The 24,914-nt window shown below is 64.9% G+C and overlaps 1 protein-coding gene across 6 annotated transcripts in view; it reads left to right on the top strand.

Annotated features, from left to right (window-relative positions):
• Positions 1-24,914, top strand: part of Shank2 (SH3 and multiple ankyrin repeat domains 2) — a 355,852-nt gene that overhangs the window by 6,829 nt on the left and 324,109 nt on the right. For 5 of the 6 annotated variants that reach the window (XM_077108955.1, XM_077108953.1, XM_077108952.1 and 2 more), the window contains exons 2-4: positions 14,273-14,476; positions 14,892-14,963; positions 16,868-16,976. In XM_077108955.1, the coding sequence (XP_076965070.1) occupies positions 14,273-14,476; positions 14,892-14,963; positions 16,868-16,976 (385 nt within the window). The remainder of the gene's footprint in view (positions 1-14,272; positions 14,477-14,891; positions 14,964-16,867; positions 16,977-24,914) is intronic. The other variant, XM_077108956.1, reaches the window with a different exon arrangement.

The following is a 24,914-nucleotide window of genomic DNA, read 5'->3' as shown; positions in this document are numbered from 1 at the left end:
AGGACAAGGCGTTGGGCCTGGAAGGTTCTCAGGGCCCGCTGAGCGCGGGGCAGCCATGCCACGGCACCACCCTCCGGGAAGCCCGAGTCCGCCTTCCAGCCTGCTTGGAGCCCTCCTTGGGGGTGACCCTCATTAAGGCGCAGGCAGAGCTTATTTTTGTGGCAGGTCTCCTCTGTCTGCGCCAGAAGCCTGGGACACCCTCGAGAGTGGCGGCTGGTGACACCTGCTCTTGGGCCCCGAGGCACAAGGGTGCTTTGTGGAGGGAGGGCCTCCGCGGTCAGTCCCCACTGGGGCATAATCACTTCTGGAATTTTCTGAAGACCACTTCCCTTCACTTTGTTCAAAACCAACAAAGCCCCGGGAGGTTGAGACCAGAAATCCCACGGGCGTGAGTTCTCAGCAACAAAGCAGACATTGTTCCCGCATGTGGTCCCTTGTGGGCGAGTCCTCTGTCTAGCTGGGGACTCAGCAGCTTCTGGAATCCTGCCCAGAGGAGCCTAGTGGAGCTGCCAGCGGGTCCATCCCGGGGCCCCATGCCGGCCGGCTGGGTGACAGTGCCTGGAGAAGCTGCCGGGCTGTCCCTCCACTGCCCCGTATGGACCCTCACCCAGGTGTGGTCTGAACCCAGGCCCACTCGTCCAGGTGTGACTGAAGCTTTAGCCTCTGGCAGGGCGGCCACCCCTCCAGGAGCCTTTGGGTCCTGGCTGAGCAGGGTCCCGGGCTGGGTGTAGAGGCCACGCAGGGAGTGGAGGCCAGAGGCACGTGGAGGGCGCGTTTCTGGTCATTCCAGAGACACAGCGGCTGGTGCTGCCAATCCACGTGGCCTCCACAAAGAAGTGGCAGGTGCCCAAATCAGTGCCCATAGTGCGCTCTTCTGTTGTTTTGTTTTTGGGAGGACACTGAACGCGGAAGTGGGACCCCAGCTGGGCCCAGGCTCGTGGCAGCTCGGGTTCTCGTGGGTGCTAAGAGGTGCGCCCCAGGGACACCCAAGAAGAAACGCGCCAGCCCGCCACGCACCTCTGGGGTCCTCGGGGCATCGGACGCCAGCCCCGAGCTCCCTCCTGCCAGCCTGGTCGTCCATCCCATGACCACAGGCGCCCAGGCAGAGGGGCAGGGCCGGCTGCTCCTGGGGAACAGGGAGTGCTCTCCTGTGTTAAATAAATGCATGTTGGAGCTGAATATTTCATTTAGCAAAAAGCCCTTCCACGGCTCTCCTAGCCAGCACAGCTCGCTGCCATCCATCCATCCCCCTGCCTCCCGGGCCTGCGCAGATCCCAAAGCCACAGCCCCAGATTTGCCTCACCCGGGGCACTGTGCTCTCCAGCCCCCTGTCCCTGCCTCCCCCTCCCCACTCTGCTCTCCAGCCCACTGTCCCTCCCCCTCCCCCACCTCTGCTCTCCAGCCCACTGTCCCTCCCTCCTCCCCCACTCTGCTCTCCAGCCCACTGTCCCTCCCCCTCCACCACTCTGCTCTCCCCCCACTGTCCCTCTCCCTCCCCCACTCTGCTCTCCCCGCACTGTCCCTGCCTCCCCTCCCCCACTCTGCTCTCCAGCCCACTGTCCCTCCCCCTCCCCCCACTCTGCTCTCCAGCCCACTGTCCCTCCCCCTCCCCCACTCTGCTCTCCAGCCCACTGTCCCTTCCCCTCCCCCACTCTGCTCTCCAGCCCACTGTCCCTCCCTCTCCCCCACTCTGCTCTCCAGCCCACTGTCCCTCCCCCTCCCCCACTCTGCTCTCCCCCCACTGTCCCTCTCCCTCCCCACTCTGTTCTCCCCGCACTGTCCCTGCCTCCCCCTCCCCCACTCTGCTCTCCAGCCCACTGTCCCTCCCCTCCCCCACTCTGCTTTCCCCCCACTGTCCCTCTCCCTCCCCCACTCTGCTCTCCCCCCACTGTCCCTCCCCCTCCCCCACTCTGCTCTCCAGCCCACTGTCCCTCCCCCTCCCCCACTCTGCTCTCCCCCACTGTCCCTCTCCCTCCCCCACTCTGCTCTCCCCCCACTGTCCCTGCCTCCCCCCAACTCTGCTCTCCCCCCACTGTCCCTGCCTCCCCCCAACTCTGCTCTCCCCCCACTGTCCCTGCCTCCCCCCCAACTCTGCTCTCCCCCCCCAACTCTGCTTCCCCCCCCAATGTCCCTCCCCCTCTCCTCCCTCCCCCTCCCCCAGCTGGTGAGACACCCTGATCTATCACAAGCTTCTGAATGGAGCTGGCAACACGTTTGACTCCAGAGCAGCCTTGACCTTGTGCTTTCCCAGAGGGTCCAACTAGAGCTCCCAGGGCGGTCCCTCCCTCAGGCCCTCCATCCCTCCTGGTCGGCGTGTCTCAGGCCCGTGATCTGTCTGCAGCTTTCCGCATTCCCTTCCTGTGCTTTTGAGTGTGAGGATGGCCTGTCCTGGCAGCCTTTGGGCCCACCCACATCCCCGTCCAGTAGAACCAGGGCCTGACCGCGGACCCCTTGTGCAAGGGCCACGTGGGAAGGGGCTCCAGGTGGTCTGTGGCCTTGAAAGCTCTATTTGAGCGCTGCCTGGCTGGGGTCTGATTTGGGATCTTGGCCTCTTGGGAGGCGAGAACTGCAGATTCAGGTGGGGGGATGGGGTTCTTGAAGTCCACGCTTCTGGGAAACGGGCAGCGTGGGCAGCCACAGGGGCCTGTCCTCTGTCTGTGCAGCATTTCATCCTGGATTGCCAAGGAAGCGGGTGCGGTCGGTTGCCTGTGCCCTCGTCCTCTGTGTGTGTTGACCTTCCACTGTGCAGCCCAGGGGGCCTCCCAGATCACCTGGCAGCAGGCAGACTGGGCCTATCTGTGTGCCTGACCCAGGACCTCCATGGCCACCTCTCCTGGACAAGGTACCTCTCAGGAGAGGACCACACTCTGTTCTTCCTGGACACCTTCACCAGTTCCGTCCTGCAGCCGTGGACCTGTCCTGTCACATGGTCACATCTGTCCAGGCTCCTTCCCCTCTTGTTGCTGAGTGGGAGCTCTTCATCCAGTGGCCCTGTCTTTCCCCCTAATGGCCAGGCAGGTTGTGTCCCTGGGGGCTGTGGGGACCTTCTCTGACCCTGAGCTTGCCCTTCCCGGCCCCTCCCCAGGCCACCCTCTCCTGCTGGTGCAGGAGCCTGTGTCCCACCCGCCCCGTCCCCTCCCCTGCTCCTCAGCCCCCAGGGCAGCGCCAGACTCCCCCTTCAGTCCCCTGGTCAGCGCTGGCGGTTTGCCTGAGCGCCAGGGTCGTGCCTCTGGGGCAGCCACCCCATGTCCTGCCCGCGTGGGAGCGCCTTGTGCCCCGCTGGGTGGCTCCCTGCAGGCCTTGGTGGCTTCTACACCTGCTCCTCCTTTGTGGCTTCACAGGGGGTGCGGGGGGACGGCTTAGTCAGCGTCCCTCTCCACAGCTTCTGAGTGTGTTTGCCTGGGGACAGTGAAGGACAGTGGACGTCTGGCGGGAGGGCGAGTGGGTGCCCGACACCATCGCTCTGTGGGGGAGGAGGGACGGTGAGCCCGTGGCATGGTGGCCTGGCTCAGTGGGACCTTAGGTTTGGTTCAGAGCTGGTGACTCCTTGGGTGTGGGGGGGTCTTAGCTTCTCTGTGGGGAGGACGGAGGAGGAGGGCGGGTAGGAGGCTCCTGCCCACAGCGGGGTGGCGACGGAGGCCAGGACTGGGGCGCAGGACAAGGTGGAGCCCGTGGGCAGGCTCCTGACGGGGAGTGGGCGAGGTCAGACCTGCAGCGTCCTTGGCCAGGACTCGTATCCGTGAGTTTTAAACTCGTTGCCTGTGTCTTTGCAGTCTCTCAGCCGGGACCAAAAAGACGTTTTCTTTCTTTAAAAAGAACTCAGAATGATTCACATGGCGCACAGGTCACCCTTGGGAAGGGGCAATTCGGTGGGCTTTAGAGAATTCACGAGTAGGTGGGCCATGACCCTGTCACCCTTAGAGTGGCTTCCCACCCCGGGGGAGCTAGCACCCTGAGCAGCCGGGCTCCATTCCTACCGGCCCCGACCTCAGGTCTCTGCCTGTGGCTCCCCGTCTGGCTCCTTCGAGGGCAGTTGTTCGTGTGTGGACTGGGCCTGGGCCACGCTCTGTAGATTTCCAGCTCCCTGTTGCAATAAGCCTGTCCCCTCTCATCTGTGCCCAACATGTTCCTTAACTGCTTGAATATTGTCACAAACAGCCTCCCTTGTCATCCCGTGGCCAGGTCAATACCGGGATGTAAAACTCTTGTTTCAAGAAGTGTCCATCCTGTGCATCTGCCCGCTGACTTCAGGTCACCTGCCCCCAGTGGACTCCTCCCGCTCATTTGTCAGCCAGTAGGACGTTCAATGGGGACTAAAGACTTAATTAGAAAGACTTGAACTTGACCTTGTTGGAGCCAATTTTCTGCCTTAAGAGGAAAGTCATCAATAGGACTCTGCAGAAGTGACAGCCCCGAGGCCAGTCCTCCAGAGCCCCGAGTCCATGGCCCCAAATCAGGCCCCCCTGACGGGGAGGCAGGTCCCCAGAAGGCTCCAGAATGCCTCGGCTCTTTGAAATCTGTGCTGTTTTTATTACATGTAAAATTTAAAACGTAGAAAGACATAAAAAATGTCATGACCACCAGTGTGTTTATTAGACACAATTAACAGTTAAGAGCACTTTGCCATTTTTAATGACAAGAGGAAACGTTGTAGATAAAGTCAAAGTCTTCCTCATCCCGATTCCCAGTCCCTCCCCTCAGAGACAGACACCATGCACACTTCAGTGTGAGTGACTCTTCTCCTTTGTCACTGTCACCACAGAGCGCTGCCCTGGAGCAGAACAAGGAGCACACCGGGGCACTGTCAGGACTCGGCTTTGTTCACTCGGCATCCATCACTTGAAATCGATCTTTATTGATGTTAGCCTCCCATCGCCATGCATCATACATCTACCCACTCACCCCGTCCACTCTCCTATCCCTCCCCCACCTATCCACCTACCCATCCGTCTATCCCTCCACCCATCCACTCATCTGTTTATCCATCCATCCATCTACACTTCCACCCATCTGTCTACCGCTCCATGTCCCCACCCCACCCATCCATTCACCTATCCATCCATCCATTTATCCATCCACCCACCCATCCACCAACCAATCCACCCATCTACCTATCCATGTACCCATCCATCCACCCATCCACCCATCCATTCACCCATCCATCCACCCATCCACCCATCCATTTATCCATCCATCGACCCACCCATCCACCCATCCATCCACTTACCCATCCACCAACCCATCCACCCATCCACCCATCCACCCACCATCCATTCATTCATCTATCACCCACACATCCACCCATCCATTTATCCACTCTCCTATTCACCCATCCAACCACCCACCCATCCACACACCCACACATCCATCCATCCACCCACCATCCATTCACCCATCCATCCACCCATCCACCCATCCATTTATCCATCCATCGACCCACCCATCCACCCATCCATCCACTTACCCATCCACCAACCCATCCACCCATCCACCCATCCACCCACCATCCATTCATTCATCTATCACCCACACATCCACCCATCCATTTATCCACTCTCCTATTCACCCATCCAACCACCCACCCATCCACACACCCACACATCCATCCATCCACCCACCATCCACACACCCACACACCCACCATCCACACACCCACACACCCACCATCCACCCACCATCCACACACCCACACATCCATCCACCCACCCACCATCCACCCACCATCCACACATCATCCACCTGGGCCTCTGCCCTTGGCATTACAGAAATATGTGGTCAGGGTCTTTGGCCTCTGCTTAGAGCCACCCTGCCACGTCCCTTTTAGGACACATTAGATCGCCTTTGGGAGGCAGGAAAGGCAGAGAAGCTACTTCTCTTTGTGGTTCATTAGTTGGCTGCTAAAGGGGAGAGAGTCCCCTTGCCCCTCTGCCACCTCGTCCTCTGGGAGGCTGCACCGAGTGCCTCTCGCTGGGCTTCAGTGCCTGCCGGGGTCGCACTTGCAGCCTTCACCAGGGGCTTGGTGAGCCTGAAGGTGTGAAGCCCGGGCGGCCCTGGGGCTGCAGTGGGAGGCGCCGAGGGACGGCGAGCCTGGGTCCCTCTGAGTTGCTCTCCTCTGCGGGGCGCACTGGCAAAGGCTGGGAGGATCTGCCCTCACAGCTGCCATCTTCAGAAGACCAGAAAGCACGTGCACCCTTTCCGCTGGTGTTAGGGTTCTCTGCTGCACCTCTGCCACACGGCGGGTGGCCGCTGTGTCCCTGGAGAGGCCACTTAGGCCTCCAGGCTCTCTGCCCAAGATCACGGTTAATTCCCTCCTGAATCTCCTTGAGAAAGTAATGTTGGGGGAAAGTGGCTTTGGCTAGAGTTCCCCTGCGTTCCTTACGAAAGCCTTGTGACCCCCATGCTGTGGAAGAACACTGTGGTCCAGAGGCCCTTCTGGTGGCTCGGGTGACCAGAATTACCCAGAAGGTGGCCCTCCTGGGGCCTTGGGTGGTCAGTATTTAATTTTCCACGTTAAGTCCAAGGGCCAGACTTTTCCCAGCATCTGTCCCGGGCTTGGACATCACCCAGTTCTCCGTCTCTGAGGACACAGCCCCCTGGGGACAGCAGCGGCCTCATGCCTGTCCACCTCCGCTGTCGTTCCTGGGTCCGTCTTCCTGGCAGTGACTCCATCAGGGTGCTGGGTGCTGGCAGGAGGCACGGAGGTGCTCAAGTGTGGTCTTAAGGTCCCCTTCCAAGCTGGGAGCCAGGAACAGCCATGGCGCTGGGAACAGTGGGGTGCTGGGAGCCGGGAACAGCCGGGTCTGGGCTTCCTCCTTGGGCATGAGGTGCGACTCCCTCCTCCAGGAGGAAGTGGGCAGTGGGTGCTCCTCCTCACGGCTCACACATTGGGTTTGCCATCAGGACCATGTGATAGTCTCCCCACCCTGCCTGTCACCCTGCCTGTCACAGGTGGATCGCTTCTAAGCTGGCCTTGGCCGCCTCTGACCCTCTGCTTTGCAGGTCCTTCCTGAGGCCCTGGCTGCTGAACAGGACAGAGCCACCTGGGGGCACACAGGAGGCCTGGCGGGCCCTGAGCAGTGCTGTTTAGTCTCCTGTTGACAACAGCCATCGATGACGCGGCCCCTTGGCCACCCCCAGGAGACGTTTGCCTCCCTGTCACCAGAGCCTCGAGTGGCTGCTATCAGGCCGGTGCCCTCTGAAATTCCCTCCTAATGGCACAGGGAGCCAGGGCCAGGCCTTCCTGTATTAGTGTCCACACAGAGACACCAGCCTGGCTCCTGGATCTCGGGGTCCTCTGGCTTAAGCTCCAGCTTTGGGGTTTGCAGCCACAGGTGCTGGTCTGGTGGGGCTTTGTCCACAGCAGCGTTATTTCACGTGGACAGATGCACTCGCAAATGGCCCCGTTACCCTTTGGGGTGGCCTTGGTGTGGGCTGAGCTTCAGAGTGTGAGGATGTGCAAGGCGGACATCCTACACACGCCTAGCTGCGGCCCGGGCCAGGCTCACGCTCTTCAGAAACACGTCGAGAGGGAACCAGTGCTGACTTAGGCCGTGACCCGGAGGGAGTTTGGGGTGTGGGCGGCCCTGAGTGTGAGGCCCGGGCGCTCAGGACCACCTTTCTCCCACAGCGTGCCAAGGCCCAAGGTGCTCTGGGAGCAGTGACCGGGCGCGTCATTCCTGCCAGGGACTGTCTGGCTCTGGATGCGGAACGGGGTGTGCTGGGGGCTCCCCGGAGGCTTGTTCCCCTGTCCTTTGGCCTCTGCTGGGCTCCTTGGGTGGGAGTCCGGATGGGTGGATTCAGGTCTCACCGAGGACCGGGCATTAGCAGACGGATGGGGGCGGATGCCGGAAGGTCTGGGTGTGATCCAGCCTGCGTCGGCGGGACCTGTGCGGGTGGCCCTCTGCAAGAGGACGTATCTGCCGGCATCATATTTAGTGTCCTTTCGGGCTTTGTCTAGACACTCCCTCGCCTTCAGTACCGTCTTAGAAAATGACCATTGTCCCCGTCTCCGTCACACAGGGCCCCAAACACACTTGGAAAGCAATTTAGCTCGTCTGTGAAATAGCTGAGCCCTGTAGCTGCAAATCAAACGGCCGAGTCCCGGAAGCCGCCACCGCCCGGCACTCCTCCACACTGGCGGTGCAGGCCCTGAAGCCACAGGGGCTGTGACCTGCCCCATGTACGCGAGTGGGTGTCCAGTGCGCTGAGCCCCGTCGTGGACACAGGCTCTATGGCCTTGGCTGTCCAGTGTGGTGGTGCCTGGATGGCCCAACCCAGGACCTCGGCACAGGGCTGTTTTTGAGGTGAGGACGTTCAGCAGGTAATTGGAGGCCATCACAGTGACTCCAGCCTGGTCTGCCTGGGGTCCTCAGAAGACCACCGTCAGGACACAGCCACCCAAAGGCCCACTGAGGATGTAGGGAGCAGATGCGGCTGAGGCCTTGGGAGGGCCCAGCCCGCCACACCTTGGTCCCGTACTTCCAGCCCCCAGGATGAGGGACAGTGTCTGTCCCTAGGGCCCAGGTGTGGGGCTTTGTTGTGGTGGCCCAAGCAGCTAACACAGAAACAGGACACAGACCTACAAGACCCGCAGGCCTGGCCCTTGGGCATCAGCGCCCTGTGAGTCCTCGGCCGTGCCCTGCAGGGGAGGCATGCCCAGGCTGGGACCTTTGTGTCCAGGGCCCTGAGCTCCAGGGAGGTCCGGGCCAGCAGCTGCCCCTGCCCGTCCCCAGGGCCTGCTGTCTTCGTTGACTGGTGTTCTCAGCTCCTGCTCCATCTTGTAGAACCTCCCAGAGCCACGCTGGCCAAGCGCGAGCGTGAGCTTCCCGTATTCTCTTCATTCCCATTTGACCTTGACCGTGAGCTGGCGTTTCTCTGTCGGGCAGCATGGTGGGCCTGGCTGGGGCGCGCAGGCCTGCGGGCTCTGGGGCAGCCCTGTTCCGCGTGCTGTTTCCTTGAGTGACGGCCCCACATCCCCAGGGTAGTGAATTTGGGCCTTTCTCCACCCTGGGTTACCCCCCACCCCACCCGTATTCCATCCTGGGAATGTCCCTCTGACATGGTTTAATGCCAGTGCTGTTTACCAGCGTCAGGTATGGTGACCAAAGGAAAGGTCACCTTGTCCCAGGGTGGCTCAGGCTGGGTGAGGAGCAGTGGAATGGGCTCCAGACAGGGAGAGAGCCGGGGGAGAGACGTGTCCCCCAGAAGCCTTGGCATTCTGCACCGTGTGGTGGGGCCCCTCTGGGGTGCGGGCCTGGGGGACACAGAACTAGGCTGCCCTGCAGGAATCCGGGAGCTTCCTTGGCTGGGGGCTGTGTGCCTCCAGCATGGGCTGAGGTTGCCCCCAGCCCTATTCCACCCGGCTGTGTCATCCCCACAACACCCAGCCACAGCCCGGGCTTTGGGGTGCGCCCTGCCCCTGGGGGGGAGTGAGGAGCCCCGGGCTGGGTCCTGAGCTTCCTGACCCCCCTCCCAGGTGTTCTGTACCTCACCGCACACCATGCCACACCGGAGGTGTCGGTGAGCCTGGTCCACTGAGCACAGGGAACCCCCAGATCCGTCAGTGACCCGTCCTGCCTGCTGCCCGTCAGGAGGAGGCTTGGAAGAACCTTCCCAGGCAAATCCAGGGTGGTGCTGCCCCCTAGTGGAGGAGCCTCGCAGTGGAGAGGCTGGGAGTCACCGTGAGCTGGGCCAGTGGTCCACAGGCGGCTGCATCCGCCAAGCCCCCAGAAGGGTGCTCAGCGCGTCCTGTGGGAGGCCAGGAGGGGCCCTGGCCAGGGGAGAGTAGGAGTGGCCTCCTCCAGCAGGGGAGCAGGGGACAGGGCAGTCAGCTGGAGGCACAGAGCCCGGGGCCTCAGACCTACAGCACCAGCAGTGAGCTGGAGTTTGTGTGAGTGTGTGTGTGTGTGTGTGTGTGTGTGTGTGAGAGTGTGTGAGTGTGTAAGTGTGTGTGAGAATGTGTGAGACTGTGTGTGAGAGTGTGTGTGAGAATATGTGTGAGTATGTGTGCTTGTGAGTGTGTGTGCATGTATGCACACACGTGTGGCTTTCTGTGTCATGGATGGGTGTGTTGTGTTGGTATTTGTGTGTGTTGGGGGCTGTGGGTGTGTGTTGGCTTCTGGGTGTGTTTGTGGGTACTTCTGTGTGCTGTGTGTCTCTGTGTGTGTAGGTTTCTTGTGTGTGTGTGTGTGGCGGGGTGAGAGCAGGGAGGAGCATTGAGATAGGACAGAGCCTAAGACTGAGGCTAAGGCCAGCCTCTCCCTGGGTCATGGAGGCTGGAGCCTTCGGGAGGAGGGTGCTGGTGGTGGAGTGGCGGTGCAGGTGACTGGGTACAGGGGACCTAGGTGAGCCAAGTGCAGGGGCTGCTGGTATGCGGGTGAGGAAGGGTGGTGGCCATTGGGACACAGGGACTCCTGCTCTGGAGGCTGCAGGTTAACTCGACTGACAGGCGGTGCAGGACAGCACGGGCAGGGAGCCCCTCCTGGTCTTGGGAGCAGGTGCTGGCCCTGGTGCCCACACTGGGCACAGGAGGTGGGGGCTTGGGGTGGCCCAGGAGTTAGGCTTGGGTGTCACCAGGGGCGACTGAGTCTTGAGTTACTCACTTGGAGGCTGGTGCTAGGACATCAGGTCTGTGATGACCTGGAGTAGAGTCATGGTCAGCACATCCTCTGTGTGTCTGCCTTCTTACAGGCTCCGCGCTACCTGCTCACGCCAGAGCTTGTTCCAATTCTTACTTTAATCTTGTTCAGTATCATCATGGTCTCGCCATCACCATTGTTCTCATTACCTCTACTGTTATCATCACAAAAATCGTCACCATCCTCACCACCATCACTATCAGGTCACCACCACCACCATCTCTGTCATCACCATCATCACCATCATCACCACCATCACCACCATCACCACCACCATCACCATCATTACCATCATTACCACCATCATCACCATCATCACCACCATCACCACCATCACCACCACCATCACCATCATTACCACCATCATCACCACCATTACCACCATCATCTCCATCATCATCGCCATCATCACCATCATCACCATCACCATGATCACCACCATGATCACCACCATCACCATTACCATCAGTGTCATCACCACCATTACCACCATCATCACCATCATCACTATCCTCACCATCAGCACCATCACTGTTGTGTCACCACCATTACTGTCATCACCACCACCATCACCATCATCACCATCACCATGATCACCACCATCATCATCACCACCATCACCATCACCATCACTGTCATCACCACCATTACCATCATCCTCACCATCCTCATCATCCTCACCATCCCCACCATCAGCACCATCATCACCACCATCATCTTGATCATCACCATCCTTACCACCATCACTATCAGGTCACCACCATCACCATCACCATCATCACTATCACCACCACCATCATCACCATCCTCACCATCATCACCACCATCACCATCCTCACCATCATCACCACCATCACCATCCTCACCATCCTCACCATCATCATCACCATCACCATCATCACCATCTTCACCATCACCACCATCACCATCATCACCACCATCATCACCATCACCACCATCCTCACCATCATCACCATCCTCACCATCATCACCATCACCATGATCACCACCACCACCACCATCACCATTACCACCATTACCAGTATCATCCTCACCACCCTCATGATCATCACCATCGTCACCAACATCACCACCATCTGGAGGTTCCCCCAGGAATTTCTGTCCTGACCCACGTGTCCTGTGCGTCATAGGCAGCCCTCCGGTCGGGCCCTACTGGGCAGCAGCACCTGCTCTCCCAGGAGCTCTTCCCCTGGTTCCCAGGGAGCCTGTCTGGGGGCTTCCTTTTCCTTTCCATTTCAGGACAGTTGAGGACATGTCCTTCCCCACTGCAGGTAGTGGCCTGGGGCCGGCTCCTGGCATGCACTCATTCATTCTACAGTGTCACCCCCATGCTGTGTCAGGTGTCCCTGGAGCTGGTTATGGCTGCATCAGCGGTGGTGGGTGGACACGGGAAGTGGGGCCACCCGAGAGTCTCCTGGGCTTTGATCCAGGTGTGAACAGGTGGCAACTCTGCTAAGGGGGTGCCCAGGAGCTGGGGCGCTGGGCCAGTGGCCTCGGGGAGACGTGCTGTGCTGTTGCTTTTTGCTGGTCAGCAGCAGGTGGGTTACGTGCTGGTCAGTCTGGGACACCCTGGCCAAGCACGTGCTGGGCTGTCCCACTCCTGAGGCTGGAAGCTCAGGGAGAAAGTATGGGCAGGGCTGGTTCCGTGGGTGCGAGGTTCCTTGGCCCCTAGCTGTTCCCCGTCCCTGGGGGCTTGCCGGCCGTCGGTGGCACTCTGGCCTGTAGGAGCCATCTCCCACTCTGTCCGTCTGTCCTCATGGCCTCCTCACGGTGTCCAGGGCCCCTTCTGTGAGGACACAGTCCTTGCTGGGGCCACCTCATCCATCACGCCTCACCTGAACTTGATCCCATGCCCAGAGGCCCCATTTCCACACAGATCACGCTCAGGGGGGGACGTCAGCCCTTGCTTTGAGGGGCACCCTTCACCCGACACGTCACTGTAGCCCCCTCCTCCGCGGGGACGTCCCCTGCTTCCTGCAGGCAGGCAGCCCAGGCCTTCCGATACCACCACTCGAGGGACCTGGGCTTGGGGCCTGTGTTGCTGGAGCCGGGGTCAGCAGCGGCTCCTGAGTCGGGTCATCGGGTCCCCAGCTGGCCACTTCTGATCACTCTTTCAATAGGCCAGGTTTTCAGAGGGCTCACTCAGGGTGACGGGTGCGGGGCCCACGGCCCGCTGTCTTCTGGCTGGAAGGAGCAGCCGCACGGCCTCGTGGCCCGGGGCGTTTTGAGGGCCACCCTCAATGCAGCCTGTGACACTGGAGGAGACAGAGAGCATCGGGGCGTCCTGTCCTGGTGTGGGGAGGTCCTGCCAGCTGCAGGAGCGCTGTCACTGTTGACGGCAGCCCGAGCGCTCAGCCAAGGCTCCCGCGCCAGACGGCCGCCCCGCCTGGCCCCTTGCGTCCTTGGCACAGGCACACGGAGTCCCTGCAGGGAGGGGCCCCAGCGCAGGGGCAGCCCAACTCCTTTCTCTGGTGCTTTTCCCAGGGAGAAAGCCAGGCTCACCCGCAGGTGGCTGCGCAGAGGGTGGTGTGTGTTCAACAGGAGTCTGGGCGGCTCTCCCAGAAGGCACTGGGGATGTGACCAAGCCACCGTGTCCCTGTCCTGTGCTGTGGACGTTTCTGTAGGGTGGGGTCTGGCCGCCCTGTCGGGACTCCCGCTCTGGAGGCCACAGTTTGGCCTCCCACCCGACAGCGTGTACCACGACAGGGTCACGTGTACCGCGTGTCCGCCCCCAGTGGGCGCGGGCGGCATGAGACCTCCCGTCCCTGGCATCCCATGGAGAAGCTGTGACACAGGGTCACCTGCGTCTAAACTCCAGGGAGCCATCCTCGCAGGTCACAGGGACAGCTCTCACACCCTGGGCTCTGCGGGCGTGGACGACACACCCCCAGGTTGGAAGGACTTGGGGACACAGTCGCACTGAAGATGTGTGGGTCGTTTCCTTGTCCTGAGTCCCTGAAGGATACAATGTAACAACTGTTTCCACCGCCGCTGTGTTGCACGGTCAATGATGGGACAACCCAGGAGGGTGTGGAGGCACGCCAGGCAGGGAGGGGAGCAGTGGGCACCCCAGTGCTGCGCCACATTATAGGAGGGCTGTGGGCAACTTTGGATTCGGCGTTTGTGGAGTCTTGAAGCCAAGTCCCCGCAAATGCAGAGGGACAATATTCTCGAACTGTGATTCCCACGGCGCGTCCCCCAGACCAGCAGAACAGCTTGGAACCTGGAGAGCACAGGCCCTGCGTCCCAGAGCCCAAGAGTGGACGCCGTGGGGGGGGGGCAGGGTGGCCATCTGTGTTTCTCCACGTGCTGCTGAAGCGGTGGCCTAGCTGGCCCGAGGCCGGGGGTCCCAGTGGAGCCCTGCAGGTGGCGCCAGGCTGAGTCCAGGTGGAGGCCAGCACCTGCCTTGGCCTTTCCCCCCTGCGTTTGTGAACCCTGCGTCCACTCCGCAGGCTGCAGAGCACAGGTCCCGGGCTCAGAACCAGCACTAGGTGGGATGCACAGAGCTGGGGTGTGGCCACCCTGCCCCCCCCCCCACGGATGCACAGATGTCTGACCGCTGGGGTGACTGTGTGCTCCCATGCCCCTGACCAGGTGTCTCTGTCCCCCTGCAGAAGTGCATTCGCTTCAACCCGGACGCCACAGTGTGGGTGGCCAAGCAGCGGATCCTTTGCACGTTGAACCAGGGGCTGAAGGACGTCCTCAACTATGGGCTGTTCCAGCCGGCCAGCAACGGGCGTCACGGCAAGTTCCTGGACGAGGAGAGGCTGCTGCGCGAGTACCCACAGCCCGCAGGCCCCGGCGTCCCCTCCCTGGAGGTACCTGGGCATGCGGGGCGAGGAAGTCCCGGTGCAGGCCAGCAGGTCCCCGCTCTGTCCTGGGGACCCCGGGGCCTCTTTCTTCAGACCCTGCAGCCCGGGTTTGGAGCCTTCCTTGTGGGTGTGCCCCTTTCTTGGCAGCTGTGGGTGCCCATTCCCCCAAAGGCGGGAAGATAGGCCAGGCTTTGAGGCAGCGTCCACACCTGCTGGGGTGCCGCGGCGGGCAGGTTCCCACGCCGGGTGCCCAGGGCCTGGTCAGGGAGAGCTGGCTCGGGACACCGGGGGCTCCGCAGCACCTGGGCAGGACTGTATTGAGCTCTGGGCACTGAAGTCCCATGCGCAGGGAGACGCCAGCCAGGGCCGCCTGCCTCTGGGGCCGTGACAAGGGTGCACTGTCTTCCTCCTGTCTGTGCAGTTTCGATACAAGAAGCGCGTGTACAAGCAGCCCGATGTGGACGAGAAGCAGCTGGCCAAGCTCCACACCAAGGTAGGGGACCCCTCACTCAGGCCCTCTGCTATTCCTGGGCACCTGGTGCGCACCCCACGTGGTGAGCAGGTCCGGGGCGGGGGGTGGCTGCCAGAGACCCGGCACCAGGAAGCAGAGCAAAGCCCCAGGTGGTCCGTGGAGGCTCAGGAGGGGCAGCCCTGAGGAAGAGGGTCTGGAGTGCAGCGTGGGGGAGGGAGGGGTTGTGCTGAGTGCTGTCAGCCTGGGTCAATGGGTAGACACCAGGGGGGACTTCCAGGTGAGCAGCAGGGGAGGAAGGAGCTGGTCACCTGAGGGCCCAGTCCCTGGCTGAGTGACAGTGGGTTCCTGGGCAGACGCCACGTTGGCACCGTGGACACTGCTCTTTGTCAGCATGCTGTGGAGCCCGGGAGGCTGCCTGGTGCTGGAGGCCGGGGCCTGGGGCGTGGAGGGGGAGCAGCGCCTCTTGCTCCTGTTTGCTCCCCATTTCCATCAGGGGATCCGGGGGCTCTGATCCGCTTACCGGGTCCAATCTGTCGGGCGGTTTCCCTTTGGTGCTTGACTTGTCCAGATGTGCAGTGGCCGCCCTTCCACCTGGCTCCCTGTCCATGGGCACGTTCCTGTCGCCCTCGATGTCCTGGCCACCCACCCTCTGGCACAGCACAGATGCTTGGCCTCTGGAACGATCCCTGCTGGGCCCTGGAGTTCCCAGGGCCGGGTGGCGGCCCCTCCCCTGGTCTCTGTCCCTCTGGTTTACCCCGCCCCCCTCTGGCCTGTGGGGGTCAGTGTGTTTTGAACTCAAGCGTTGATGGGTACGGAGCCGAGGAGACCGTGATGACCCTTGGGCGTCGGGGGATCCCAGGTTGGGGGCATGTGTCCCAGTCCTGGGATGTGCAGAGGCCTCCAGGTGGGTCCAGCAGTGGCAGAGGCCCAGGGGACAGGGTGTCAGGTGGAGACACCACTGCTCCCTCCTGTGTGTGTCGGGATAAGCGCTGGCCCCGTCAGGAGGGTCCCACATCCTGCAGAGGGGACCCAGCAGCCAGGCTGTCCGCCGAGGCCCGGAAGCCATGGCTCTCCGGCAGAGCAGACCGCGAGGCGTGGGCCAGGGCCCTCCCACCCAGGCAGGGCCAGTGACCCTGCTGACCACGTGAGGAGGGAACGCCTCCCTTCACCTGGGGCCCAGCGAGCTGTCCTGCCCCTGGGCCCCTGCTGACCTGGAAGGGGACTGGCCTGAGCTAGTGGCCGCCCTGTCTCTGGGCGGTGCAGCCGCTCTTCAGAGCAGAGCCTCAGCCTGGGTCAGGGGAGTCGGGGGTCTGGGCAGCGCCAGGAGCGGTGGCATTTGCAAGTGCCCCTGGTGATTGGTCCTCAACAGTGAAGGCGCTTGGCTCCGTAGGGCGTGGCATGTCCCACGCTGTCAGAGCCCTGGCTGACTCACGGCCTCTCACGGCTCTGGGGCCCTGGGGACGGGTGTCCGAGTCAGGGTGCCAGGGACGTGTGCCTGGGGCACCCCAAGGTTCAGTCCTGCAGCGCTGGCTGCCTGCCACCTGTGGAAGGGACAGGGAGCTCCCTGGAGTCTCTTTTGTAAGGATGCTTGTCCCGTTTGCCAGGGCTCCGCCCTGTGACCCGGTCACCTCCCCAGGCCGTTGCAGGGGGCCCAGGCTCCCTGGGGTGAAGCAGGAGGGACACAGCCTTCAGATGGTGGTGCTGGATGGCCGCGGCTCCACAGGGATCTTCCAACACTCAGCTGGGCCCCGACGGTGATGTGGGCCACCTGCACCCTGGGCTTGGCTCTGGGGCTCCGCTACTTAGTGAGCCCTGGACACGGTGGCCCTGTGCAGAAGAGGCCAGTCACCCGGGGGAACGCGTCCCCTGCTGTGAGGGGACGTCTTCTTACAAAGACGTTTCTGTTTTGTTCCTCTTCTCCCCAGACCAATCTGAAGAAGTTCATGGACCACACTCAGCACCGGGCAGTGGAGAAGCTGGCCAAGCTGCTGGACCGAGGGCTGGATCCCAATTTCCATGACCTGGAGACTGGAGGTGGGTCCCGGTGACACAGGCTGCGTCGTCCCTGGTCTTGCTGGACTCTGGGAGTGTGTCGTTGCCCCTCCGACTTCCCGGCCTTGGGGCTGAGCCTGTCCTGGCCTCTGGTGTGCTGTGGGCAGCAGGAAATGCCTGGTCGTGACAGTGGACGAGCGAGTGGGTGGGCGGAGACGCCCGCACTTGGAGCTGTTGCGGGCGGCCTGCCCTGGGGGTGACGTCACCAGCTGCGTGTGTGCCCCTCTGGTGTGGGCCTCCTGGCACTGGTGCCCACAGACATCCCGATCCCCTGTTGGACACTGAGTTCAAGGCCTGTGGGCGTCAAGCATTTCTGGGGAACCGGGCGGAGGCTCTGGAGAGTCCCGAGGGCTGGTTTCCCAGCCTGGGTCTGTTGACCTCTGGTCTGGACCCGGCTTGGCTGTGGGTTCTGTCCTGAGCGCCAGAGGGTGTCCAGCAGCACCCTGGCCTTGACCCACTGGATTTGAGACACCAAAAGTGCCTTGCGATGTTGCCCAGCGTCCCCTGGAGTGGGGACACGCTCCCCGGAGGGGGAGCCCTGAACCGGTGGACGCCAGCTGACGTTGGCAGGCAGGGACGAGGTGGCTGTGGAGAGTGGAGAGGACTCGGAGGTCCCCACAGTGGCCGGAGGACTCAGTGAGATGTGGCTTCCAGCACTCAGGCTGTAGGAAGAGATGGACAGCGGATTCCTGAGCGGGAACTTGGGCCGTCAGGGACGTTTGCCAATGACCGTCCGCCGGCCGGGGTGTCTCTTGTTGGATCCTCTGCAGGGCTGAGCTTCGGGCGTGGCTCCCACTGGTGTGGAGGGGGCAGCTCACCTGTCCATCCTGGGCTCCTCATGGCTGGACACCCTGGGGCACTGGGCCTGGCAGTGGGCCAGCTTCCTCACCTTGCCCTGGTCGGCAACACAGGGGTCCAGCTGCACGTGGATGGTCCCTCTGTTCCCGCCACTGACCTCTGTGAGCTGGGCTTCCCAAGGCTTCCTTCCCTGGTGTTGGTTCTCCTGGGTTTTAAGGCTTTTGACGTGGCTGTTGTCCAGGCCAGACCTGGACACGGACTTCTGAGAACAGAGCCTGAACTCCTGAGCAGGTGGGCACGGTCGCTTCTCTTGGCCCTGCCCGGGGTTCACCCTGCAGTCACAGGTTGGGCCCCTCGAGCTGAGGTCCCTGAGCGCCATGAGCAGGTGCCCCCCAGTGCGATGGAGGGACAGTCCAGACAGAAGCAGGCCTGTGCGTCCCTAGCAGGGAGCCGCAGTGACCTGGGAGCCCTGAGCAGCCGACGCAGGGAGTGTCACCTTCAGTCGCCCTTCTCTGGTCCACGTCCTCAGGGCCACCTGCTGGGGGCTGAAAGTATTGGACAAACATCGCATTGGACTGAACGTGGAGTGTCCTGCTGGTCGGTACTCCCTAACAGTACAGTGGACAGCTGTCCGCACGTCTTCACGTGGGGTCCGTGCCACGGGTAGCCCCAGGTGACTTGGCTGCATGGGAGCATGCACCTGGGTTCTCTGCGCAAACACTGACTGCTGTAAGGAACTGAGCACCTGTGGGTTGGGTGCCCCTGGGTCCTGGGAGCAACCCCGAGGTGCTGAGGGGCCGCTGTGTCCCCATGACGACAGCCCGGCTGGTCGGGGAGAAAGAGCAGACCCCGGGGTGGGGGGCGCAGACGCTCCTCTTCTGCCTGATCCCTGCCGAGCCCCCCACAGAGAGCCTTCTGGGCTCCAGAGCAGCGGGCAGGCGGGAGGGCAGACCGGCCTGCACCCGGCTCACCCCACAGTTAGTGTGGCCCAGAAGGGGGCTTGGGTGTGCTCTGGGTTTGGTCGGGACAGAAATGGCCGTCTCCAGTGTTAAAGGCCGTCACAGCAGGGCTCTCGGGGAGTCGGGGAGTCGCAGAGGCGGCCTCCCGTGGGTTTCCCTCCTGGGGCTTCGGTGGCCGTGAACGCCCCGTCCCCCGCTGTGTGAAGGAATGTGGTTTCCATACAGAGAAGACCGGACCCCGCGAGAGAGCTCTCGTGTGAACCGCCCGGTTCCCTGCCCTGGCACCTGGCACAGTGACCTTTCTTGGCAATACGGGGTTGACCCAGGGCCCACGAATGCCAGGCCACGGGCCACCACTGAGCCACAGGACCCTCTGCCTCACGCCAGGGCTCGCTGGGGCAGCACATTCTGGGGGTCCAGACACATGTCCTGGTGCCACCGTGACAGTGTTGTGCTGGGTACTCTCTGGTCCCCAAGGATCCCCTGTGCCCCTTGTTCATCCCTCCCTGGGCGTAACCCTTGGCAACCACCACTGCCCCCTGCTGCGTGGGTCTCCTCCATGGAGTGTCCCGGGCCGGGCCCTCAGCGCTAACCCTGGGTGTCCCAAGACAGGGGCCCTCAGCGCTGGCCTGGGTGTCCCAAGACGGGGGCCCTCGGCGCTGGCCCTGGGTGCTGGCTTCTCTGCAGCAGCGAGCTCTCAAGTTCCCAGCCTCCCCTGGGCTCCGTCTCTCTGCTCCTTGGGTGCTGGGTGCCCTCCCCTGTCCTGGGTGCCCCCCCCTGTCCTGGGTGCCCCTCCCCTGTCCTGGGTGCCCTCCCCTGTCCTGGGTGCCCTCCCCTGTCCTGGGTGCCTCCCCCGTCCTGGGTGCCCTTCCCTGTCCTGGGTGCCCTCCCCCTGTCCTGGGTGCCCTCCCCCTGTCCTGGGTGCCCCCCCCTGTCCTGGGTGCCCTCCCCCTGTCCTGGGTGCCCTCCCCCTGTCCTGGGTGCCCTCCCCCTGTCCTGGGTGCCCCTCCCCCGTCCTGGGTGCCCTTCCCTGTCCTGGGTGCCCTTCCCTGTCCTGGGTGCCCTCCCCCTGTCCTGGGTGCCCTCCCCCTGTCCTGGGTGCCCTCCCCCTGTCCTGGGTGCCCCTCCCCCGTCCTGGGTGCCCTTCCCTGTCCTGGGTGCCCTCCCCCTGTCCTGGGTGCCCTCCCCCTGTCCTGGGTGCCCTCCCCCTGTCCTGGGTGCCCTCCCCCTGTCCTGGGTGCCCTCCCCCTGTCCTGGGTGCCCCCCCTGTCCTGGGTGCCCTCCCCCTGTCCTGGGTGCCCTCCCCCTGTCCTGGGTGCCCTCCCCCTGTCCTGGGTGCCCTCCCCCTGTCCTGGGTGCCCCCCCCTATCCTGGGTGCCCTCCCCTGTCCTGGGTGCCCTCCCCTGTCCTGGGTGCCCTCCCCTGTCCTGGGTGCCCTCCCCTGTCCTGGGTGCCCTCCCCCTGTCCTGGGTGCCCTCCCCCTGTCCTGGGTGCCCTCCCCCTGTCCTGGGTGCCCTCCCCCTGTCCTGGGTGCCCTCCCCCTGTCCTGGGTGCCCTCCCCTGTCCTGGGTGCCCTCCCCTGTCCTGGGTGCCCTCCCCCTGTCCTGGGTGCCCTCCCCCTGTCCTGGGTGCCCTCCCCCGTCCTGGGTGCCCTTCCCCGTCCTGGGTGCCCTCCCCCTGTCCTGGGTGCCCTCCCCCGTCCTGGGTGCCCTTCCCTGTCCTGGGTGCCCTCCCCTGTCCTGGGTGCCCTCCCCCTGTCCTGGGTGCCCTCCCCTGTCCTGGGTGCCCCCCCCCTGTCCTGGGTGCCCTCCCCTGTCCTGGGTGCCCCTCCCCCGTCCTGGGTGCCCTTCCCTGTCCTGGGTGCCCTCCCCTGTCCTGGGTGCCCTCCCCCTGTCCTGGGTGCCCTCCCCCTGTCCTGGGTGCCCTCCCCCTGTCCTGGGTGCCCTCCCCCTGTCCTGGGTGCCCTTCCCTGTCCTGGGTGCCCTCCCCCTGTCCTGGGTGCCCTCCCCCTGTCCTGGGTGCCCCCCCCTGTCCTGGGTGCCCTCCCCCTGTCCTGGGTGCCCTCCCCCTGTCCTGGGTGCCCTCCCCCTGTCCTGGGTGCCCCTCCCCCGTCCTGGGTGCCCTTCCCTGTCCTGGGTGCCCTTCCCTGTCCTGGGTGCCCTCCCCCTGTCCTGGGTGCCCTCCCCCTGTCCTGGGTGCCCTCCCCCTGTCCTGGGTGCCCCTCCCCCGTCCTGGGTGCCCTTCCCTGTCCTGGGTGCCCTTCCCTGTCCTGGGTGCCCTCCCCCTGTCCTGGGTGCCCTCCCCCTGTCCTGGGTGCCCTCCCCTGTCCTGGGTGCCCTCCCCCGTCCTGGGTGCCCTCCCCCGTCCTGGGTGCCCTCCCCCGTCCTGGGTGCCCCTCCCTGTCCTGGGTGCCCCCCCCCTGTCCTGGGTGCCCCCCCTGTCCTGGGTGCCCTCCCCCTGTCCTGGGTGCCCTCCCCCTGTCCTGGGTGCCCTCCCCCGTCCTGGGTGCCCCTCCCTGTCCTGGGTGCCCCTCCCTGTCCTGGGTGCCCTTCCCTGTCCTGGGTGCCCTCCCCCTGTCCTGGGTGCCCTCCCCCTGTCCTGGGTATCCTCCCCCTGTCCTGGGTGCCCTCCCCCTGTCCTGGGTGCCCTCCCCCTGTCCTGGGTGCCCTCCCCCTGTCCTGGGTGCCCTCCCCCTGTCCTGGGTATCCTCCCCCTGTCCTGGGTGCCCTCCCCCTGTCCTGGGTGCCCTCCCCCTGTCCTGGGTGCCCTCCCCCTGTCCTGGGTGCCCTCCCCCTGTCCTGGGTGCCCTCCCCCTGTCCTGGGTGCCCCCCCCTGTCCTGGGTGCCCTTTCCTGTCCTGGGTGCCCTTTCCTGTCCTGGGTGCCCTCCCCCTGTCCTGGGTGCCCTCCCCCTGTCCTGGGTGCCCTCCCCTGTCCTGGGTGCCCCCCCTGTCCTGGGTGCCCTCCCCCTGTCCTGGGTGCCCCCCCCTGTCCTGGGTGCCCCCCCCTGTCCTGGGTATCCTCCCCCTGTCCTGGGTGCCCTCCCCCTGTCCTGGGTGCCCTCCCCCTGTCCTGGGTGCCCTCCCCTGTCCTGGGTGCCCTCCCCCTGTCCTGGGTGCCCCCCCTGTCCTGGGTGCCCCTCCCCCTGTCCTGGGTGCCCTCCCCTGTCCTGGGTGCCCCCCCCTGTCCTGGGTGCCCTCCCCCTGTCCTGGGTGCCCTCCCCTGTCCTGGGTGCCCCCCCCCTGTCCTGGGTGCCCTCCCCCTGTCCTGGGTGCCCCCCCCTGTCCTGGGTATCCTCCCCCTGTCCTGGGTGCCCTCCCCTGTCCTGGGTGCCCTCCCCCTGTCCTGGGTGCCCTCCCCCTGTCCTGGGTGCCCTCCCCCTGTCCTGGGTGCCCTCCCCCTGTCCTGGGTGCCCCCCCCTGTCCTGGGTATCCTCCCCCTGTCCTGGGTGCCCTCCCCCTGTCCTGGGTGCCCTCCCCCTGTCCTGGGTGCCCTCCCCTGTCCTGGGTGCCCTTCCCTGTCCTGGGTGCCCCCCCCTGTCCTGGGTATCCTCCCCTGTCCTGGGTGGCCCTCCCCCCTGTCCTGGGTGCCCTCCCCTGTCCTGGGTGCCCTCCCCCTGTCCTGGGTGCCCTCCCCCTGTGCTGGGTGCCTTGCCCTCCCCCTGTCCTGGGTGCCCTCCCCTGTCCTGGGTGCCCTTCCCTGTCCTGGGTGCCCCCCCCCTGTCCTGGGTATCCTCCCCTGTCCTGGGTGCCCTCCCCCTGTCCTGGGTGCCCCCCCCTGTCCTGGGTGCCCTCCCCCTGTCCTGGGTGCCCCCCCCTGTCCTGGGTGCCCTCCCCCTGTCCTGGGTGCCCCCCCCTGTCCTGGGTGCCCTTCCCTGTCCTGGGTGCCCTTCCCTGTCCTGGGTGCCCTCCCCCTGTCCTGGGTGCCCTCCCCCTGTCCTGGGTGCCCTCCCCCTGTCCTGGGTGCCCCCCCCTGTCCTGGGTGCCCTCCCCCTGTCCTGGGTGCCCCCCCCTGTCCTGGGTGCCCTCCCCCTGTCCTGGGTGCCCCCCCCTGTCCTGGGTGCCCCCCCCTGTCCTGGGTGCCCTTCCCTGTCCTGGGTGCCCTCCCCCTGTCCTGGGTGCCCTCCCCCTGTCCTGAGTGCCCTCCCCTGTCCTGGGTGCCCCCCCCTGTCCTGGGTGCCCTTCCCTGTCCTGGGTGCCCCCCCCTGTCCTGGGTGCCCTCCCCTGTCCTGGGTGCCCTCCCCCTGTCCTGGGTGCCCTCCCCCTGTCCTGGGTGCCCCCCCCTGTCCTGGGTGCCCTTCCCTGTCCTGGGTGCCCTTCCCTGTCCTGGGTGCCCTCCCCTGTCCTGGGTGCCCTCCCCCTGTCCTGGGTGCCCTCCCCCTGTCCTGGGTGCCCCCCCCTGTCCTGGGTGCCCTCCCCTGTCCTGGGTGCCCCCCCCTGTCCTGGGTGCCCCCCCCTGTCCTGGGTATCCTCCCCCTGTCCTGGGTGCCCTCCCCTGTCCTGGGTGCCCTCCCCCTGTCCTGGGTGCCCTCCCCCTGTCCTGGGTGCCCTCCCCCTGTCCTGGGTGCCCCCCTGTCCTGGGTGCCCCTCCCCTGTCCTGGGTGCCCTCCCCTGTCCTGGGTGCCCCCCCCTGTCCTGGGTGCCCTCCCCCTGTCCTGGGTGCCCTCCCTGTCCTGGGTGCCCCCCCCCTGTCCTGGGTGCCCTCCCCCTGTCCTGGGTGCCCCCCCCTGTCCTGGGTATCCTCCCCCTGTCCTGGGTGCCCTCCCCTGTCCTGGGTGCCCTCCCCCTGTCCTGGGTGCCCTCCCCCTGTCCTGGGTGCCCTCCCCTGTCCTGGGTGCCCTCCCCTGTCCTGGGTGCCCCCCCCTGTCCTGGGTATCCTCCCCCTGTCCTGGGTGCCCTCCCCCTGTCCTGGGTGCCCTCCCCCTGTCCTGGGTGCCCTCCCCTGTCCTGGGTGCCCTTCCCTGTCCTGGGTGCCCCCCCCTGTCCTGGGTATCCTCCCCTGTCCTGGGTGGCCCTCCCCCTGTCCTGGGTGCCCTCCCCTGTCCTGGGTGCCCTCCCCTGTCCTGGGTGCCCTCCCCCCTGTCCTGGGTGCCCTCCCCCTGTCCTGGGTGCCCCCCCTGTCCTGGGTGCCCTCCCCTGTCCTGGGTGCCCTTCCCTGTCCTGGGTGCCCCCCCCTGTCCTGGGTATCCTCCCCTGTCCTGGGTGCCCTCCCCCTGTCCTGGGTGCCCCCCCCTGTCCTGGGTGCCCTCCCCCTGTCCTGGGTGCCCCCCCCTGTCCTGGGTGCCCTGCCCTCCCCTGTCCTGGGTGCCCTCCCCCTGTCCTGGGTGCCCCCCCTGTCCTGGGTGCCCCCCCCTGTCCTGGGTGCCCTCCCCCTGTCCTGGGTGCCCTTCCCTGTCCTGGGTGCCCTCCCCCTGTCCTGGGTGCCCTCCCCCTGTCCTGGGTGCCCTCCCCTGTCCTGGGTGCCCTCCCCTGTCCTGGGTGCCCCCCCCTGTCCTGGGTGCCCTCCCCCTGTCCTGGGTGCCCTCCCCCTGTCCTGAGTGCCCTCCCCCTGTCCTGGGTGCCCTCCCCCTGTCCTGGGTGCCCCCCCCTGTCCTGGGTGCCCTCCCCGTCCTGGGTGCCCCCCCCTGTCCTGGGTGCCCTCCCCCTGTCCTGGGTGCCCTCCCCCTGTCCTGGGTGCCCTCCCCCTGTCCTGGGTGCCCTCCCCCTGTCCTGGGTGCCCTCCCCCGTCCTGGGTGCCCCCCCCTGTCCTGGGTGCCCTCCCCCTGTCCTGGGTGCCCTCCCCCTGTCCTGGGTGCCCTCCCCCTGTCCTGGGTGCCCCTCCCCCGTCCTGGGTGCCCCTCCCCTGTCCTGGGTGCCCCTCCCTGTCCTGGGTGCCCCCCCCTGTCCTGGGTGCCCTCCCCTGTCCTGGGTGCCCCTCCCCCTGTCCTGGGTGCCCTCCCCCCTGTCCTGGGTGCCCCTCCCCCGTCCTGGGTGCCCCTCCCCCGTCCTGGGTGCCTCCCCCTGTCCTGGGTGCCCCCCCCTGTCCTGGGTGCCCTCCCCCCCGTCCTGGGTGGCCCTCCCCCGTCCTGGGTGGCCCTCCCCCTGTCCTGGGTGCCCCCCCCTGTCCTGGGTGCCCCCCCCTGTCCTGGGTGCCCCCCCCTGTCCTGGGTGCCCTCCCCTGTCCTGG

Source organism: Callospermophilus lateralis, chromosome 2, assembly GCF_048772815.1.
Source record: "Callospermophilus lateralis isolate mCalLat2 chromosome 2, mCalLat2.hap1, whole genome shotgun sequence".
Lineage (NCBI taxonomy): Eukaryota > Metazoa > Chordata > Mammalia > Rodentia > Sciuridae > Callospermophilus > Callospermophilus lateralis.
Note: the sequence above shows the minus strand (reverse complement) of the source record. Positions and strands in the feature narration are given on the sequence as shown.